Here is a 20,320-nt window from a genome sequence, read left to right on the forward strand (position 1 = left end):
ACATTTATATAGCCAGGGCTTTTTTGTCATAAAACGCTCAGAACAGAGTTCTGGCACCTTTTTTGGATGGAACCTTGTAGGGTAGACAAGGTGGGTTGTATGACGTGTGAGTTCTGGCACATTTTTCTTTTACAAAAAAAGCACTGAATATAGCTATCCATATTAATTCTGGGAGGGTCCCAATGAACAGCTAAAGAATCAGTAAATACAGCATAATGCATTAACTGTATTAAAACAATACACAGTAAATGTTCCATCATCTATAAAGCAGTCAATAAACTGCTCAACTTTATCTTTAGCAAATTGAAAGGTTCAAGCTCAAAGAGGCAGGAACACTAAAGGCAACGTAATATAACATAGTACACTGGAGAGTCTCATGCAGGTGTTTTCAAAATCACAAAACTAGTTAAATAAATGCAGTTGAACTACTAAACATTTATATACAAATGCTTTCATTTCTCTCTTCCATTATTGCCCTATATTATAATAGTCCAGTTATGATTTTGTCATACTTTTGTGTGAATAGTATACCAATAACATCAACAGTAAACAGGCCAGAAAGTTATAAAATAGAAAAAATGTTTTTATACAAAGCTTTTAACAGTATCACAATGAATCATGAGAATAACTGAAGCTGGAGAATTATTATTAATGGATCAGTTCTGAATATTTTTCAGACGCATTGTATTTAAGCTTCACTGTAATAATATTCTTTAATTTCACAGTTACATTTGTTGGAATGCTCACTACTTTCAATGATTCAAGTGGCAAAAATGAGATGACCTGCAAGTAGGATCACCCTCAATCGTAAGATCAAATAGGGAGTAGTCAAACCTAGAGTAATTTACAATGGAATGACAGCAGTTGGGCTCTAGAGGTGTAAAGGGACCCAATTCACTAGGAAAAAGAACTTTGAAATCAAACCTGGATGAAGACAATAACAAACTATTTCTGAAATACTTAGGTTGGAGGTCACTTTTCATAGAAGAGTAATAAACTTTCACAAATAGATCGGAAGCTGATGCAAGGAAATTTCTGTTCTATACTAACATGTGGAGTTAGTATAGAAAGATGAGGCCTTGTTTTCTGATGGACATATATGCAGTAAAAACAGACTATGAGAAGAATGAATCAAAACTAAATTATCAAAGTAATGAATATTACATTGTATATTTTAGGATTTTTGTTTTTATTATTGTAAGCATAAGTTCAAGAAAAAAAAGAGAAACATTTAGAAAATCATTTAAACTTAATTTTAAATATATATTTTTGACCAAACAAGATAGTATTGATCTGTCTTTTCATAATAATCAGATAATGAACACAAACACATACTGGTGATCTAGGGTTGTACTGTTCAATCTTTCCAATTGAACATTTTCCCCAATATTTGCCAAATCAATAACTCTTCATATAAGAATAAATACCCTTGCTGGGAGTATTTATGATTTCTGTTGAGATCTTAATTTGGAGAGAAATCTATATTAGAACTGATGGTTAAAACATACAAAGCAACCCCCCACAATTAGTATTTATATATATTTATTAGTGATAAATCAATTTAATTGATGAAATCAATTTAATACACACATTTTAAAGAATGAATGGAACAAAGAATTGTTGACCCCCCACTTTGTGTAAACAATAGGAACTGTCATGTCTGTATCAAAAACTCCAGTAGATAGAATGAAGGCTACTGCTAAGCTTGTAAGCCGCCCTGAGTCTTCGGAGAAGGGCGGGATATAAATGGAATTAAAATAAATAAATAAATCTTAGGCTATGGATTAGTCAACAAAAATGGTACAGTATTTTGGATTGATTAGACCCTGACTGCATTGATATATCAAAGAAATGAGTAAATTATTGCTTTGTTGGAATTGCAATGAAAGTAATGCTTCATAAACTGTTAGAAACTGGTTTCCAGTGTCCTAACATCATATTCTGGGAAAGTCATTACAGATATTAATCTGACAGGGTTTAATATTTTCAGATGTCCATATTCTGTTGAATTACATACTAGTATATGGAAATTGATGACTGAACAATGAAAATGTTACCTGCACCTTTCTTATTGTTAAGAAATTCACTGGAAAAATAAATGTATGGTCCCAATTGCTCAGTGAATTAAAAAAATAATGGATTAAAAATTCCAATTTAAGAACAAACTACTCATGAAGTAATCCTTCATGGATTACTGCGGGGCTTTTCAGCCAGTGGTACGGATACCATCTGTGGTACATTGGCAGGTGGTACGCGACCATCCTAGAAAAGTAGCGGGGGAGGGGAATGGCAGCACCACACAAGCCTGAGTGAGAGATGGCTGGAGCTGCAGGGCTGTCAGGACACAGTGGAAGCGCCAGGATCAGCGTCAGGCTCTAGCTGGAGCTCGGTGTTGATCCTGATGCTTCTGCTGAGCCCAGAAAAAGTGCCAATCAGTTGCAATGTTGCAGCATCTCCAGAGTCTTGCAATTTACATTCAGATGCTTGGCAACTGATTCATATTTATGACGGTCAGTGTCCCAGGGTCATGTGAAGTGACCAAAACCTGCTGCAACCACTCAGCAGACCGGGGGAATAAAAACCAAACACACCCCACCCCACCCTCACTGCCAATCCTCAACAGAAATGCTCACAACAATGAAAACCTCGGACAGGAGGAAGAGTGCCGCCGGGCAGCCAGGCAGGTGTCATGCTCAGCTGTAGGGAAAAGCACTAAGCCACTCAGGGTTGAAATAAATCATATCCCTGATGAATATACAGTAGAGATGACAAATAGATTTAAGGAATTAGATTTGAGAGTGCCTGAAAAACTATGGACGGAGGTTCGCAACATTGTACAAGAGGTAGCAACTAAAACCATCCCAAAGAAAAAGAAATGCAAGAAAGCAAAATGGCTGCTAGAGGAAGCTTTCCAAATAGCTGAGGAAAGGAGGGAAGTGAAAGGCAAGGGAGAAAAAGATGATATGCAGGTTCTGAGGTTTTGCTGGTAAAAAATACAGGAAACCAGAGGTTGCCTTCAAGCTTTATGTTTTTTATTGAGCTGAACAAAAAGACGGGCTCCTCTAAATGAGAGGAGCCCCGAAACACAAGAAATCCTTGTATTTATTCTTTCTGGTTACATAAGCAAGCTATCCAGCAAAGCTGACACGCATATGATAAAGATTTTACTCAGTAGGTCTGGCATACTGTAGATAAGGGAGCAGAAGTAACAAACATGTTCCCTTCTGGGTGTTTCCCTATAGATATCGTATGTTCTTGGGTAAGTTAGGACATTGGGTATTTTCCTTGCTGGCCTTTCATGACCTTGCATCCAGGACTATGCAAGAGCCCAAAGACAGTAGGGCCATCTGCACATTCACAATTGATATTTCCTATACTGTCCCCTAATTCCAGGTCAACATAATCCCCCCTTTTCATACTTAGAGCAGTGCGTAAAAGTATGAATACGGGATAGGCTTCTGTAGTATCCGGGCCACATTGTTGAGGACAGGCAGAGGTGAATAGGGGCAAGCAGTGAATGACACAACAGGATACTAGAACAAGGAGTACTACAAAGAGAGTACCAAGAATAATTCCCTAAACCATCCCCATACAGTATCAGTAGAAATCTTCAGGTTTTTAGGGTAATTTCTAATTCCTTCCTCCATGAGATGAATGGTATACTTCTGTTGGATAATATGAACAGAGGGAAAGATAATCCCTATAGTACATGTACCAGATCAGTAAGCTGGCAAAGATTTACAGGCAAACTGATCACAAAGGAACCACCAGTCTGAGTGATTAGCAAGATAAATGCCTGGTTTGCCTTCCAACCCCTTAGGCATATAAGCTTTCAACACCAGACATATAAGTCATGAGTCCCATTGTTCCAAACGAATTACAAAGCAGAGGGGACGTTCTTGTAGTCAAGGCCAAAGGTTTGATGACATCTATGCCAACCATGCCACGTGCCAGTACTGACCTTCCATGTGACTGTGCAAGGTGTATAGATCCCTAACTTATCTCTGGAAGAAGAATCTTCCTGCCCCAAACACAGGAAGAGTCCAGCCCCTTGTTACATTGGCCATGGTGAACATGAAGGCTTCCAAGGGTGTAGTTTTCATGGCCAATCCACGTATACCAGTGGGGGATATAAGTGGGTAGATTCAGCATATCCAGTATATAGATGTTGGAGCCCCAAGTCCCCAAAGAGGGACTGGGAAAGTGGGGACCACCTCCCATAATTGAAGCTGACCATCGCCCATAATCCCCCATGCAAAAGAGAGCATGGAGTAGGGAAAGAAAAAAGAGTGCTAAAAAAATAAAGAAGGGATGAACCCAAAAAACCAGATGTTAGCCAAGAGAGAGAAGTGACACCCGCGATGTAAGCAAGCAGGAAGCCAGTGAGAAGAAATCGCCCATGTAGAAGCCCGGCAGGCACAGGTATCACGATGACCAAAAAGTCCCAGCATACAGATTAGCGTTGGCCCTCGAACAGAAGCTTCAGCCCAAGGTCTTCCTCAGCACCAGGGGCCACAGTCCAGGCAACTCAGTTCTCTGTGTCAGAAGGTGGTGAAGATGAGCGAAGACAAGCGTGATGAATCCAAGCACGAAGTCCAGCAGCCTTGACCACCAAGTGGGTAGTGAGAAGAACAATGAAGGGCCCTGTCCAGCAGTCAGCTAAAGGGCCAGAAGCAGTCCAGGACGTGACAAGCACCCAAACACCAGGAAGGAAAGGATGGAGTGGATGATCCACCCCTGGACGATGGAGGGCTTGAACAGCTTGAGAAATGAAAGAAACATCATTAGCAAGAGTGTATACATCCTCTGAGGGCCTAGTCTCCAACAACAGGGAGGGAAGTGGATAAGGCAAATGAGAAAGAAAGGGCTGACCATACACCATCCCAAAGGGAAACAGGCCTCCCCATGTGTACTGAAGACCGGAGCCTATAGGACAGATGAAACCACCAAACAAAACCCAGGGCCTGAATTTCTTGCTGGATAATGGCAGGGAAAGGCCTCATTCTGTCCAGAAAAAGCATTCACAAAAACCCCATGTCCATGGCAACTCAGTAAAATCAAATTCCTAAAACTAGCAGGATCATGACCAGCCCCAAGCCTCCCCAAGGGGAACTTAATAATTTCCACAGGTCATTACATCCACAAATCACACATCACCTGATTATTGTGACGGCCCCGTTATAGTCCATTATAAGAAACTCAGCCATGGCCTTGTAACCCCAGTGAGTGCTGGCATGCAAGTTTTGTAAGAGGGCCCACAATGCATTTTTTGGGAGAAGGCACTTCCCATCCCTCTACAGCCTACGTCCACGATAAACAGCATCTAGTTCAGAAGCTCTGTGCCCATCCAGTGCACATATGTGGGAGCCAGCACAGGCAAACATGAGGGTACAAGTGCACCGTTATACCAAGGGGACAGCGGACCTGATGTGGCAGACTTTAAGGTGTGGTTGGCCAAGGCACTTCCTCTTCCATGTACAGTACCAACCCTAACATGGGCCCTCACATGCATGACAGCTACCTGATGTGAGAGCAAAACAGCATCCTATAGCCTGAAAATGTCCCGTCCAAATTTAATAGGAGCGGTGATGGAACCACACTCCCCACGTGCATGTATAACACAAACTTTCCCACAAATTTACTGTCTATAAATATATTAACCTCACCGTCTGACTTTTCAAGGCCTTCGTCAAGGCAATGAGTTCAGCTTCCTGAGCTGAAGTACTTGCAGGGAGAGCTGCTGCTTCCACTATCTGGTCCAATGTGACCACAACATAGCCAGCTAGCCTTTCTCCCTGTCCCATAAAACTGCTGCCATGTATATAGGTCCCTGTCTACTTCCTCCAATGGCGGGTCATGGAGATCCGGCTGGCCAAAAAAATACTTCTGTAATTCACACTTAACATCTGGAGCGCTCAAGGAAGTCACTGGGACTTTCAGCTGGCAACTGATGAACATCATAAATTATGCCCATATTTCCTGTTTAGGGAGGGCAATCTGCAATGCAGTGATAATAATATCTTGGAAACCTTTAAGTTGCAGATCAAGAACCCTCCTTCCTTTTAGTAGCATTGCCTACCAGATGCCCCTCCTCTGTTGTTAAAAAGACATCCAGCATGGTTAGTTAGTAGACAGAATCAATTCAGAATACTTGTGTGGGGTGTCAGTGTAAGAACCCAACCAGTCCTCTCATATGTAAAGATCAGATGTGGAGAAGGGAGTACGAACCAGGACCTCATCAGTATCCCCAATCCTAACAGCTATCTGCCCTGTGAGGGAGTAGATCCCCTCATGGGTGGTGGAGCAGAAGCTAAAGCAGGAAAAGGTTGTGCCATGGAAGGTCACCACAGCCCCCAGTCTCTAAGCACCTGCTTATTCACATGTAAGGTCCAGAAAAAAATATATACGAAGTGTGCTGATCATGATCCGTGCCTCTTTAAGCAAAGTCTCCATGGTTTGAAAAACTCCCAAATTTATGGTTTCCCCTGTGGGCCAAACAGTGGGTATGCCCTGGTATTAGAGGGCATTGTATTTAATCAGTTTCAATTTCATATCCCGATGGGTTTTAAGCTTACCAAAGTTCCTTATGACACAATCAAAGGGGCTGAGGACACATCTCTTCCTTTTATTCATTCTAACTGCCCTTTTATTGAGTCTAACTGGTCTTTCTGGGCTGAGCCCAAGTCACTCACACCACTTGCACAGCCTGTTGGGCCAGAAGAGATCCACTGACCTTCAGCCAAGATCAATATCACGCCTAGGCCTGGCCAACAGCGGGAAATATATATATAAGGAGCAACCAGAAACCTCAAACCACACACCACTCACAACCCGTTGGAGCATGAGAGTACAAGATTAATGCCCCTTGCTTTCTAGGTGCCCCCTGAACCCCCAAAAAGAGGGGGGCCCTAGGTGTGGCTGGCATTAACCCTTCCGCCCAGCTCTGGTCAACAGTGGGGAATAATTCAAGGAAACAGACACATACACACACACTCCCCAAGCAAGCCGATGCAACAAAGTAATGTATATCTGTGTGTCCTACCTTACCTTCAGCCCTCCTGAGTATGAAGGAACCAAGTAAAAGGCAACCAAAAAGAAGAAAAAAAACTGGTTCCTGTTAAAACCACAATGAAGAGTCAAGAAGGGAGCACCTCCAGGAAATCTGGGAGCGCGCTCGGTACATTCCCCTTTCCTGAGCCTCCCTAGGACCAACCAAGCACCTCTCCTGGAAACCAGGCTCACCAAAAATGATATGCACGTTCTGAGGTTTTCCTGGTAAAAAATACAGGAAACCAGAAGTTGCCTTCAAGCTTTACGTTTTTTATTCAGCTGAACAAAAAGACGAGCTCCTCTAAATGAGAGCAGCCCCGAAACACAAGAAATCCTTGTACTTATTCTTTCTGGTTACATAAGCAAGCTATCCAGCAAGGCTGACACGCATATGATAAAGATTTCACCCAGTAGGTCTGGCATACTATAGATAAGAGAGCAAAAGTAACAAACATTTTCCCTTCTGGGTGTTTCCCTATAGATATCGTATGTTCTTGGGTATTTTCCTTTCATGACCCTGCATCCAGGACTATGCAAGAGCCCAAAGACAGTAGGGCGATCTGCACATTCACAATTGATATTTCCTACACTGTCCCCTAATTCCGGATCAACAAAGAAAGATACACCCAACTGAACGCAGAATCCAGAGAATAGCTAGAAGAGATAAGAATGCCTTCTTAAATGAACAGTGCAAAGAAATAGAAGAAAACAATAGAATAGGGAGGACCAGAGATCTCTTCAAGAAAATTGGAGAGATGAAGGGAACATTTAATGCAAAAATGGGCATGATAAAGGACCAAAATCGCAGGGACCTAACAGAGGGAGTAGTGGATTAAGAAGAAGTGGCAAAATTACACAGAAGAACTATACAAGAATGAGCTTAACATCCCTGATAACCACGATGAGGTAGTCACCGACCTCGAGCCAGACATCCTAGAACGTGAAGTGAAGTGGGCCTTAGGAAAGATGAACAACAACAAAGCTAGTGGAGGTGACAGTATCCCAGCTGAGCTATTCAAAATCTTAAAAGATGATGTAGTAAAATGCTACACTCAATTTGCCAGCAAATTTGGAAAACTCAACAGTGGCCACAAGATTGGAAAAGATCAGTTTACATTCCAATTCCAAAGAAAGGCAGTGCCAAAGAATGTTCAAACTATCGCACCATCGCACTCATTTCACATGCTAGTAAAGTTATGCTTAAAATCCTACAAGCTAGACTCCAGCAGTATGTGGATTGAGAACTACCAGAAGTACAGACAGGATTTCAAAGAGGCAGCGGAACTAGAGATCAAATTGCCAACATACACTGGATCATGGAGAAAGCTAGGGAGTTCCAGAAAAATATCTACTTATGCTTCATTGACTATGCTAAAGTCTTAAAGTTCTTAAAGAGATGGGAGTATCAGACCATCTTATTTGTCTCTTGAGAAACCTATATGGGGTCAAGAAGCAACAGTGAGAACTGGACATGGAAGCACTGATTGGTTCAAAATTGGGAAAGGAGTCCGGCAAGGCTGTATACTGTCGCCCTGCCCATTTAACTTATATACAGAGCACATCATGAGAAAGGCAGGGCTAGATGAATCAAAAGTTGGAATTAAGATTGCTGGGAGAAATATCAACAACCTAAGATATGCAGATGATACCACTCTAATGGCAGGAAGTGAAGAGGAACTAAAGAGCCTCTTGTTGCAGGTGAAGAAGGAGAGTGCAAGTTGGATTGAAACTTAAGAAAACCAAGATCATGGCATCAGGCCCTCTCAATTCCTGGCAAATAGATGGGGAAGAAATGGAGGTAGTGACAAATTTTATTTTCCTGGGCTCCAAGATCACTGCACATGGGGACTGCAGCCAAGAAATTAAAAGACGCTTGCTCCTGGGGAGGAAAGACATGGCAAATCTAGACAGCACACTAAGAAGCAGACATCACCCTGCCAACAAAAGTGCGTATAGTCAAGGCTACGGTCTTCCCAGTTGCAATGTATGGCTGTGAAAGTTGGACCATAAGAAAGGCTGAGGGCCAAAGAATTGAGGCCTTTGAACTATGGTGCTGGAGAAGACTCCTGCGAATCCCTTGGACTGCAAGGCGTTCAAACCGGTCAGTCCTAGAGGAGATCAACCCTGACAGCTCTTTAGAAGGCCAGATCCTGAAGTTGAAACTCAAATACTACATGGCATGGGTCCGGAATACCTCGGGGACCACCTGCTGCCGGCGTCAACCCCCCTCCGCCCTGTGCGTTCCCACAGAGAGGGCCTCCTCAGGGTGCCTCCAGTCAGAGAATGCCGGCTGGTGGCCCCCAGGGGGAGCGCCTTCTCTGTGGGCGCCCCGGCCTTATGGAATCAACTGCCGGTGGAGCTCCGGATGGCACCGGATCTCCGCTCCTTCCGGCGCGGGTTAAAGACCCACCTGTTTGAACAAGCTGGCCTGGCCTGATGGGGAGTTAATTTGGGTTTTTAAATATTTGTATATTTTACTGTTTTATCTTGGGCATTAATTTAATTCTATTTTAACTTTTGTAGTTTTGTACTTTTATCATTTGCCCTGTTCACCGCCCTGAGTCCCTAGGGAGAAGGGCGGTATAAAAATTTAATAAAACTAAAAACTAAACTAAACTTTGGCCACCTAATGAGAAGGAAGGACTCACTGGAGAAGAGCCTAATGCTGGGAAAGGTTGAGGGCAAGAGAAGAAGGGGACGACAGAGAATGAGGTGGCTGGATGGAGTCACTGAAGCAGTAGGTGTGAGCTTAAGTGGACTCCAGAAGATGGTAGAGGACAGGAAGGCCTGGACGAACGTTGTCAATGGGGTCGCAATGGGTCAGACACGACTTCACAACTAACAACAACTCATAGAGGACTGTAATAGAATATGATTGTGTGTCATCAAATTATTGCCAACTCTTGGTGACCACACAGGGAGATTTTCCTCAATGAGTCAACTTGTCTACATAGATTTTCTCCATAGAAATAGAATCAGGTAATCCTTGTTTAGCTACTCCCTCCTATAATAACCATTCACAATTATACTGGTGATGGAAAAATAACGTTGTGACAATCCTCATATTTACAACTTTTTTAAAGGAAAGCTGATGTAAGATCGCAAGCACAATCGTGGTTTAGTTAACATCTTCTTCATTTAACAAACAAGTTGGTGCTCCTAGTTTGGTTGCTAAAGGACTTCTAGTGTAGAATATGGTATTTTTTAATTAAAACTATTATATAAAACTCATATATATGAGATACCCTTAAAATTGTTTTACTTTTTTAATCCTTTACTATTTTATTTCTTCTAATATACATTACAAATCTTTGTATGTAATTGAAAAAGTACATTTATATCTTTAAATCACATTGATTTTTGATCAATACTAACTTATGAAAATTAGGATATTAGTTTATAATTATTTAAATATAATAAGTGGGATAAACCCATGCCTCAGAAGTGTCCCCACAGCTATTTGACATTTAAAACTTAATAACATTATTAGTCAATCCATTTTCAAGATTCAAAGTGCCAGGAAATGTGAAAAGAATCTTGATGAATTACTCTCATCTTATGTTCATATTAAACACTGTTTTTTCGATTGAGTACAGAATGAAAACTAAATGGTACAATTATAAAAACAAATGTTTACCTGCATTCTATAGAGAAATCAAGTAAAAATATAAAGCTGAATGTTTGCAAAATTATGCCTCTCTTCTGTATATAACCATAATATAAATTCAGTTCAGTTCCAATTACTGTCATTAATATTTTATACAGCTATTTTAAACAATTTAAAAGGACAGAACTTTAAATCAATACATCAATTGCCATTTTTACATTTATTTTTTTCTAATAACATCAGTGGGATTATTTTTTACCCATCTATGTTTATCATTTCTAACCCGAGGGGAAAAAATAAAAATGTCACTTTGGTAAACAATTTCCAGATATTTAAGACAATTCCAGCAGCCCACCAAGACTCCAATTATTTTATATTTCTATAGAAAATGTATTCCAGTTGTTTTGTATATTATCAGTATGCTCTGCTATAAAAACATATTAATGAGGTACGTAATAAGAATTTCTATTGAATTCTAGGTACCGTTATGCTGAAAATGTATTCCAGTTGTTTAGTAAAAACAAACCAGTGGTTCCAAAATCAAATTAAAAATAAGAGGTAATGAAAAGTACATCCTTATATGTGCTACAAGTCATCTTCAGGATGGAGATACAGGTAGTCCTCAACAGCCATTTGTTTAGTGACCATTCAAAGTTACAATGGCACTGAAAAAAGTGACATTCTGGTTTTCACAGAACTGTTGCAGAATACTCATAGTTACATGATCAAAATTTGGGTGCTTGGCAACTAGCATGTTGCACTGTTCTGAGGTCCTGTGATCACCATTTGTAGCCTTCCCAGCTGGTTTCTAACAAGCAAATTCAATGGGGGAAACCAGAATTACTTAATGACCACATGATTCACTTAACTGCAGTGATTTGTTAACAACTGTAGCAAAAAAGGTTTTAAAACGGGCCAAAACTCACTTAGCTATTGCCTTGCTTAGCAACAAGCCACTTCTTTGTTTGGGCTCAATTTTGGTCATAAGATGGGTACTACTTATATAATTTTTGTGTGTAATAATCTTAGCAAAGGAATGAAATTACCATATATTGATCAATTTTTTAAAAAGAAAATCCCTATTGAGGCAATACGTTTTAAAAGTTTACTTTATGATCCTATGAGAGACCTTTTCCAAATCTTGCAGAACCAGAATGATTTATTTAAGTTTTTATGAGAATATAAATTACTAATGTTATCAATCCCCTAAACTGTTGTAAATCCAGAACGGATGACAATTTTTTTTGTAATCTGTTAAGTTTGCTGTCAATATGTTGCATCAAAACATGAAGAAAATAAATTTGACAAATTTAATTAATTATAGTTTCACATGCCTCACTAAAGGAGAAATATTACTTAGAAAACCACCATGATTTCTCTCTTAATAGTATTAAGGCAAAAACATTTGTATATGTCTTACACTGTTCAATGAGAGCGTCTTCCAGATGGGAACTTTTACCCTTGTCAAGATTCAATGGTTATTACTTTTGGATACATAAAGATATAGCTAAACAGGCAGTTCAATTATTGTAATCTTTGGGATACCTATATTATGCAAAACATGATTCTCAGTGCTACATTTTACTATTATATCAATGTAACATAAAATGTTAATTTATTGAGTGAGACTCATATGTTTCACCCTGGCATCATTTAATAGCAGAAATATTACATTGTTGTTGTTTCAATCAAGTCTGGTAACCTACTAGGTGTTTCACTTGCTTCTATTATCTTTGCTTCATATGGTCCAATTCTGTTTCAAGCGGAAAAAAAGGTAATTACCGTAAGTTCTTGTGTGGTACCCATAAAACATTATATAATTCAGATGTATGGCGTCTTGCAATGTGCTTAAAAGATTAACTTCCCACATCCATTTTCTTACTTGAACTTTCTTTTTTCATAAAGTCTAAACAATACAGCCATATTTGAATGCCTTGCAGACATTCCTAATAAATAATAAATCCAAAAAACTATATTTGCAATAAAAAATTATTCTAACAGTTGTATCTATTTTTCAAAAAGCAAATCTTTTAATAAATATATGTTAAGTGCCTAGGGGAAAAAATGGGACAATTATTTCTTCTAGGAACTGAACTGTTGCCGGGGTATTTTATATAGGCATATTACTTGTATTACATTTTTTAATCCATTACAAAATCATCTAAAATTGAGATACCAGAAAATTATGCAGTCAAGAACTCTGATGTACAATTTGAAAAAAATAGTTTTGAAGTAATTAAGAGTCTCTAAATACCCACTAAATTAAATTTTGACATATGAGATTGTGGTACTTTCATCATTTAATTAAGGATCTTAAATGTGATTAAACTATTTAGACATATTTTAGGAATAAATGAACAGGTGGACCAAAACTAATCACTTTAGATCAAATGTGATATATTGTACTACTTGAAAAATAAGCCTCTACAAAGAGAATAAAACTATTAAGTAAATTCTAATTTTTATGCAAGTTAAATTTGCTCAGAATTTGCTAAACTTACCCAGAAGTCCACGGAAAGAGAACAGTCAGATTAGAAGCACGTTTCAGAAAAGGCAGAGGAGATGGGGTAAGACAGCCTAACATAAATAACATGAGAAGAAAAGAGAATATGAGACCTATACTTTATTGAAAATAGTTACTGTATCTATTTATAGTTGTTCCTGCCAAAATGTGAAATATATTAAGGCAATGGGTGTGCAGAAATATATTATGGTTAATTTTGGGGAGACCTTCACAACAAAGAAATGACAACTGGCTTTTGTGAAACACAATTGTTCAAGAATAGTGATGGATGTTAGAGGAAGATACATATTATCTTTATATCAATTTTGCTCAAATCTAACAATGGCTACATTGGAAGAGGACAGTGGAAATAAGAAGTGGAGGTCAAAACAGTAAAAGTTTGAGATATGCAGACAATGCCACTACATTAGCTGGTATTGTTTTTGGATTTAATTGTAAGAATAAAAAATGGAAAATTTATCCTAATATTAAATACTAATGCCAACCAATATTGTCAGTGAACTCATAGTTTATGGCAAAGAAGTGAAGATAACAGATAATGCATATATTTGGCAATAAATATTTTTTTAAAAATTCAGTAACTATGTACACCAGTTTAAGACATTGAGAAAGTATGAGCTCAAACTATGGATGTGGGGTACTAAGAATACAACAACATATTCAAGAACTAGTCAACTGACCCTAAGTCAAATAAAGGATAAGAACTTCCTTGAGCAAACAAAAAATTTTTTTGGTCATTAGAAAAACTTCTTGTACTACCTTTGTCACGGTTGAAAAAGTAGAAAGCTGAAGAAAGGGAATAAACAGTATATTGTATGGACCAAAGAATGTATTCTCAAGTGTATTCTCACAAGAAATATGGTTTTATTATTGGAGACAGTTTATGATAATGTACCATTTGTGCACACGGAACCACATGACCACGGAGACGTCCTCGGACAAGTGCTGGCTCTTCGGCTTTGAAACGGAGATGAGCACCAGCCCCTAGAGTCGGAAACGACTAGCACGCATGTGCGGGGGAACCTTTACCTTTACCATTTGTGCAGTTTCCAGAAGTCAGAACTAATTAGCACATAGACATAATTTTCAAGCTTTCTTTTCTGCTTTAAAAAATGGTGCTTTTGAGGTATTATCTCCTTTATCAAAAAATGGAAGCCTGTGAACTGAATGACTGAGTAGCAAAAGCAAAAAATAGATGTACCAATACATGAATTCAGCATACCACACAATGGGAATGTTCAGCAAAATGTATTGTTTAGAAACAAAACTACACATATTTTTGAAATACATGCCTTAAAATGAATGATAAAATGTCACCAGTACATAAAATGACACACATACAACATCCAAATCAAACAGAAACAAAACTGTGTTTAGGGCTATTTCTTTTCTCTCTGCATCTTACTGCCTTAAAATGGCATACAGCTTTCAATGTTTACTTATGTACTCAAGGAAGATTCAGATGCAGGTTGAAAAATTCATTTTGGTACCATTATTGTTCATTACTTGTTTCATAGTATTTCTAAGCCATTATGATATATAGGCCATTATTTCCAGCAGAGTGTATGAGAAAGAGTACAAATTGTTTGACAAAACCCAAGACTGATTCCTTTGTACGTGATACATGTACAAGAAGGGCAAGTGTTAGATCATGACACCTCCATTGTCTTACTAGTTCATGCCTTGCAGATGTTGCTGATTTATACAGCTTTCCATCATATTTAATCAAGTACTCTAAATAATAATAAACTAATACTCATTGTGCAGTGTATCAATTCATGTTTTCAAACAGCTGTGTAGTACTTACAATTAACAGGAATAAATGCTTCAGAGCCCACAAATCCTTTGGTGGTCAAAATGCCAATGATAGCAGCATAACTGAAACTCCACACCTTTTGCATGTTGATGTTGTACATACTATATATAGAAAGAAATGGGACTTTGATAGCACTGCCACAACTGCCATCCTAATTTTGTTGATAATCCTCCCTGCCCCACAGGAATTGCTGCATGGTCCATTGATGGGCCACATCTGCAACTTTCTCAAGCAGCTGCACTTTTAGCAGAGAAACCTTATGCCTAATGGCACTTTATTTTCAGCTAAGTCAATGCCGATTTTTTCCTTAGATTTAAGTAAAATAATCTTTTGTTTCACAGTCTTCCGTTTCAGAAACATTTCAACCTAGAAACAAGCATTAGATTATAAATAATCATTTCAGTATTCATGTAATCACATCTGTGTATGAAAATATATAGGCTGAATATTTTAATTTGTGAACATTTGTATGCCAGTGTCAGGGTTTTGTATGATTTATAATAATACAATAAAACAACTCTAAACTATTCATAAACACAAATTATTAAAATCATTATTTAATAATAAAATTATTAAACAATTACATCAGGCAGATCTGACTCCCCTTTAGAGAACCGTTTTCATCACAAAATTTGTGCACCAAATAGACATAAAAGGAAACTGTACCGTAAGCATTAATGTACAAGGGACAATAGGATGCAATTATTGCCCTGTTCACCGCCCTGAGTCCTTCGGGAGAAGGGCGGTATACAAATTAAATTATTAAATTAAATTAAATTATTAAATTATTAGTTATTCATAAAATGTGGTAGAGCGGAGTGTCTAAAGTAAGAATTGTAATAATAATTCCAAAGGCAGTTAAAGTTCTACAGGACTAAATATTAATTCCATTTTACCATGAAGATTTAAATTTAATTCAATATTTTCCTTTTTGCAACCACAGTTACCAAAAGAAAGTTAACAAGATGATGATAAATTGTCATGCTGAATTTCATTTAGCTTAAATTACATGTTATATTGGCAAATAAATGCACAATAGTAGATTGTACTTCTATGGGATTAAAAATCAAAACACAAAGGATGAAAGTTATGGCCAAAATCTAAAAAAACTTTGCAACTAACTTTCTTATCACTAATTTCCATGTCATGTAGAATGGTCCTTCACAACCAGCTACATAATTGTTATTTGGAATGGGTAGATTTTCTTCTCACAATACTAGAATATAAGGAACACCAAACTAAACTGATTAATAGTAGATTTTAAATAAATAGAAAAACTTTACACAAAAACTTTACTGTCTTCCCTTAATTGTTGCTCTCTACATGTACTGGATTTCCAATTTCTATAACTCTAAGCCAGTATTCTGGCTGCAGAGCAGTAGAAAAGTCATAAAAAAATAACAGGGTATGCAATCCTTTAAATTTAAGCCAGTTTCTTTTTACATTATCTAGAACATATCCATAATTAACAACTATTATGTGGAAATTATTTATTTTAGCATTGCAATGTGCCATGTCATGACAAAATGTTCTAGGAGACTCTGTAATAGAAGGTTATAGCAAACAGGATTTATTTTGACATTTTGTTTTTTATAACATAAAACTGGAATCCTTTGTCAGAGGAAGTTATTAACTGTGTATGCAACTGTGATGTGGACAAAATAGAAATATTTCAGAATTTCATCTGTTTAGCAAGATGAAAACACCAGTTGAAATAAAAAGAAAAGATGTAAGTATTTAAAATGTACTTTTGAGTATCTTTTTAACTACAAAGTCATTCATTCACAAAAATGATTTTGGATTCCTGAATGATATCCCCAAGACTAAATCTGCTCAGACTGAAGGATATTCTCAATATCAAGTCTCTTGTTTATTTTATTAAAGTGGCACAATGCCTACAACTGGACCATCATTTTATGCTAGATTCTAAAGCAGTTAAATTCTGGATTGAAAATTAAACCAATTGTAAATGGTTCTGCCAATTCCCCTTTTGTATTTCCAATTCCCTATTTTATGCTATAAAAACCAGAAATCCTTCATGTTATTTCAAAAGAACAAAGTGGATTCAAACACAACAAAATGGAAAGCTATCAGATTGTTGCTTCATCTTGTAGTATATATTGCTGCTATATCAATATATGCAGTTTAGATTATTATCTAATGTTGAGACTATTCTGTTATCGATTTTTGCAAGGGTTAATTTGTCTTAAATATTAATTTGGTTTGAATCCATACATTTAACTAAATTTGATTCAAATATTTCAAATTGAAATCCTAATGAGGTACATATCACAAAGTAAAAGGTCAGATACAGAACAGGCTATATATTCAGAATAAAATTATGTATTTCAAGTAAAATATTTTCAGAGATTTCAGTCCCCATCCAGAGACAGATAAACAGCATATTTATTTATTTAAGTTACATCAAATAAAATGAAAGTAAGCCTTACAACCCGGAAAAGCAATGTGGGGTCAGTAATTAAGAAGCAGTAATGACTACTTTAATAAATAATGAAATTTTGTTGCTTTCATAGTAGTAACAAATATCCTTGGTATTAGATTACACTTACTATTAAGATTCAATGTACTGCAGTCAACAGGACTGAAAAAGTTAATTTGTGAGTAAATTAAATGTCTCCTTGAGGTATGACCTATAGAATTCACTCTAGAGTTTGGACATTCAAATAATGATGATTACCATTAAAAGAAAAGAAAATCTTTCCAAATAACACGTTTAAAAAATAACAACTATAATGAATCATACACAACTGAGATAGTTTGAACAATTACATCTCATTCTTCAATGTATGTTGCAGTTACATCATTCCCCCAATTACATAAATGCTACCTTTCCAAACCATACTTCTTATCCACTTACAAAATAAGAATCTGAAAATAATTACTATGTAAAGTATCAGCATAAATAGTAAATTCTCTAAATAGGATAAAGGACAAACCAAATAGAAAATGAATGATAGTTGGATACAATATGCAAAATCTTATGGATGGATATAGTGTCCAATGAAAGGACAATTAACCATTATCAAATCCCTTATATTTTACTTGAAAACTGAATTATAAAATCTAGCTGTAATATTACACAGGTTTTAAATTTCTTTCCCAGAAGACAAGCTAATGCTCACAGATGTGACTATCATATTCTTGAGGTGCTTAAATACTATATACTAAATTTAAGATGCATTCTCTTCTTCCTTTGTTAGCTCAGCTCCCTGATAAGTTAATGTCTGGTTTAACAGCAGACATATTCTAGGTTCTCTTATGAGGACTATACATCTCTTTGCAAAAAAATTTATAAGTAGATCATTCTGAAGAGTAGAAAATTATTCTGTCATGATTGAGAAAATATAAGATATTATCACAGAGGATCCTGTTTATCATTAGAAATCAAAAATTAAAATTAGACAGTGATAATAAACACAAAAAGGAAAAATGGACATTTTCTATTATTGGTTAAGAAAAACAAATTGTCAAAGATAGACATACAGGAGAACATACTTTTATTCATATTTTCTTTTAGAATGGAAAAAAATTCTAGGGTGATTTATTTCTATCTCTCTCTTGTGAATGAGGATTGGACTGTGCAGTGCTTCAGATCAGATCAGCAATAAGGGTTTTGGAACATGCAGAAATGCAAAGAAAATCTGTCTACAACTTTTGTTTTTCTTGGACTGCATGGCAGCTTTAAAGTGTTACAGATAGACGTTGTATTCATACTTCCACGTATTCCAGAGCACCTCTTCTGCATAAAATCAGAAACAGTCCACAGTCTTTGTTCTTTAGCATCTAGTGAAGCCACCAAAACCTAATATTTGTAAAAATGCTGGATTCTGTAAAAACCATTGCCGCATATTTATTTTATCAAAAGGGATGATTTATTTTAACTCAAATGAATTTCAAAGCAGTGTATGGTAACTATTCATAACTTTCCAAATACCAATAGCCTTCATGCTATAAAGATATTTAGGTCAGAAAAATAAACAGCTCCACTCACAGTTCACCAAGCTACTGTTTCTAGACAAAAACAAAAAGACTAAGATTCTGATGTATTTTGATTTAATCCATTTTGCCTGAGATAACAGAAGTATTTCAAGCAAGTTCCATCATAGGTCCTGCATTAAACAACCTTCTACTAAATTCTGAACATGTTCAGCAAGTTCTGAATTTTTAAAATTTTTACAATTGTTTCAAAACCATTAAATAGTAAATGTTTGAGAAACTAATTAGGACAGAGGCCATAACTTCATTAGAACACCATTGCTCATGTTTTTACAAAGCATTAGTGTTATCTATTTGGCTATTAGTAGTAGCAATTTTATCTACAATATTTAACAAGGTAAATTGCAGGCAAAATTTTAGTACAGTTTCAATAGAAACACCCTTTCCTGAAAATACAGCAGTATTTGATGGACTAATTTTTTCTACATCATTTATAAGGAAACTTCCCATCTCTGAACAGGAACAAAAAAGTATCTACAAACCTTGTAAACAGATCTGCATTATTTATAAACATAAATAATTCAAATTATTAACAGCCAACAGCAGAAATGAAAATTATAAATTTGGTGATCCTGGGCTCTTCTGCCCAATCCAGCCCTCTCCTCAAAGGAATTAAGAACATAAGTTCTGGTAAGACATTCTTATGGGCCATTCTTAAGTACAGCTAATGATCCACAGGACACATAAGCAAGTTACTGTTTATCTGTCAAGAGTTCATTATTACTCCCACTTTCCCCTCCCCAGAAAAGCACCCTGAAGTCTGGCAGAAAGCTTCTTTTTAAAAAAATAAATCTACATTCGTACAATTTTATCTTCTTGTTGAAGTCCGAGACAAGAATACCATCTTGTCCATAATAACGAGGGGAAAAGCCCAGTTTCAGTGTGTTTCTTTAAATGCAACTAGTGTGTTAACATTCAGCATACAATCAGAGCGATGTTTCCAAACTATGCAGTGGGCTCCCTGTGGATGAAGAGGTAGCAGACTTACTCAAGTCTGTCGTAAGATGAATTCCACTATTAACCGCATTGTTATTTTTGTTGGGTGACGGTGGAAGAGGAGTTGAGTTGCGTTTTGTTGGAGCGTCATCTTCAGCATCAGTATCATCAATAAGTGGAATATGAGTTTCAGAATCTTCTATTCTAAACTCAGGATGAGTCATAAAATTGTGGATTGAACTTCGGGATTCAGGTTTTTCCAATCCTTCATATAAGGAACTACGAAATGCATTCACCACTCGGATCTGCAAGTATGAAAAGCGTAAGTGTTACTGTTTAATAATATTGTCCTTGGGAGAACGTTGTTTTA

At 37.0% G+C, this 20,320-nt stretch overlaps 3 protein-coding genes across 7 annotated transcripts in view; all 3 read right to left on the reverse strand.

The window, feature by feature from the left end:
- Positions 1–7,057, reverse strand: part of POC1B (POC1 centriolar protein B) — a 66,791-nt gene extending 59,734 nt beyond the window's left edge. For both annotated transcript variants that reach the window (XR_014492800.1, XM_083365248.1), the window contains exon 1: positions 7,043–7,057. The gene's annotated coding sequence lies outside the window, so the exon portion shown is untranslated. The remainder of the gene's footprint in view (positions 1–7,042) is intronic.
- Positions 207–17,252, reverse strand: LOC310641914 (uncharacterized protein). Of its 2 annotated transcripts, none has more exons than XM_083365249.1 (4): positions 14,989–17,252; positions 13,159–13,234; positions 12,364–12,410; positions 207–4,761 (listed from the first exon to the last, which is right to left on the reverse strand). In XM_083365249.1, exons 1-4 carry the CDS (start codon positions 15,095–15,097, stop codon positions 4,529–4,531), a joined length of 465 nt encoding a protein of 154 aa, XP_083221375.1. In that variant the 5' UTR covers positions 15,098–17,252; the 3' UTR covers positions 207–4,528. The 2 variants fall into 2 exon arrangements, with proteins under 2 accessions (XP_083221375.1, XP_083221376.1); XM_083365250.1 differs by lacking the exon at positions 207–4,761 and adding an exon at positions 10,245–11,465.
- Positions 17,253–17,385: 133 nt separating this feature from the next.
- ATP2B1 (ATPase plasma membrane Ca2+ transporting 1) overlaps positions 17,386–20,320 on the reverse strand; it is a 74,287-nt gene continuing 71,352 nt past the window's right edge. For all 3 annotated transcript variants that reach the window (XM_083365243.1, XM_083365244.1, XM_083365245.1), the window contains one exon: positions 17,386–20,255. In XM_083365243.1, the coding sequence (XP_083221369.1) occupies positions 19,941–20,255 (315 nt within the window). In that variant the 3' untranslated portion in view covers positions 17,386–19,940. The remainder of the gene's footprint in view (positions 20,256–20,320) is intronic.

Source organism: Vipera ursinii (genome assembly GCF_947247035.1).
Source record: "Vipera ursinii genome assembly, chromosome: 6".
Taxonomy (NCBI): domain Eukaryota; kingdom Metazoa; phylum Chordata; class Lepidosauria; order Squamata; family Viperidae; genus Vipera; species Vipera ursinii.

Bases quoted from the DNA above. Each gene is read 5' to 3' on its own strand.
- LOC310641914 (XM_083365249.1), bottom strand. From the start codon at position 15,097: ATGTACAACATCAACATGCAAAAGGTGTGGAGTTTCAGTTATGCTGCT. The intron at 13,235-14,988 runs GTAAGTACTACA...TATTTATGTTAG, and splicing joins AGCATTTATTCCTGTTAATT to GCTGTCTTACCCCATCTCCT. The intron at 4,762-12,363 runs GTAGGTTACCAG...TCATTTCTCAAG, and splicing joins AGAAGCAAGTGAAACACCTA to CTGTTCAAGCCCTCCATCGT.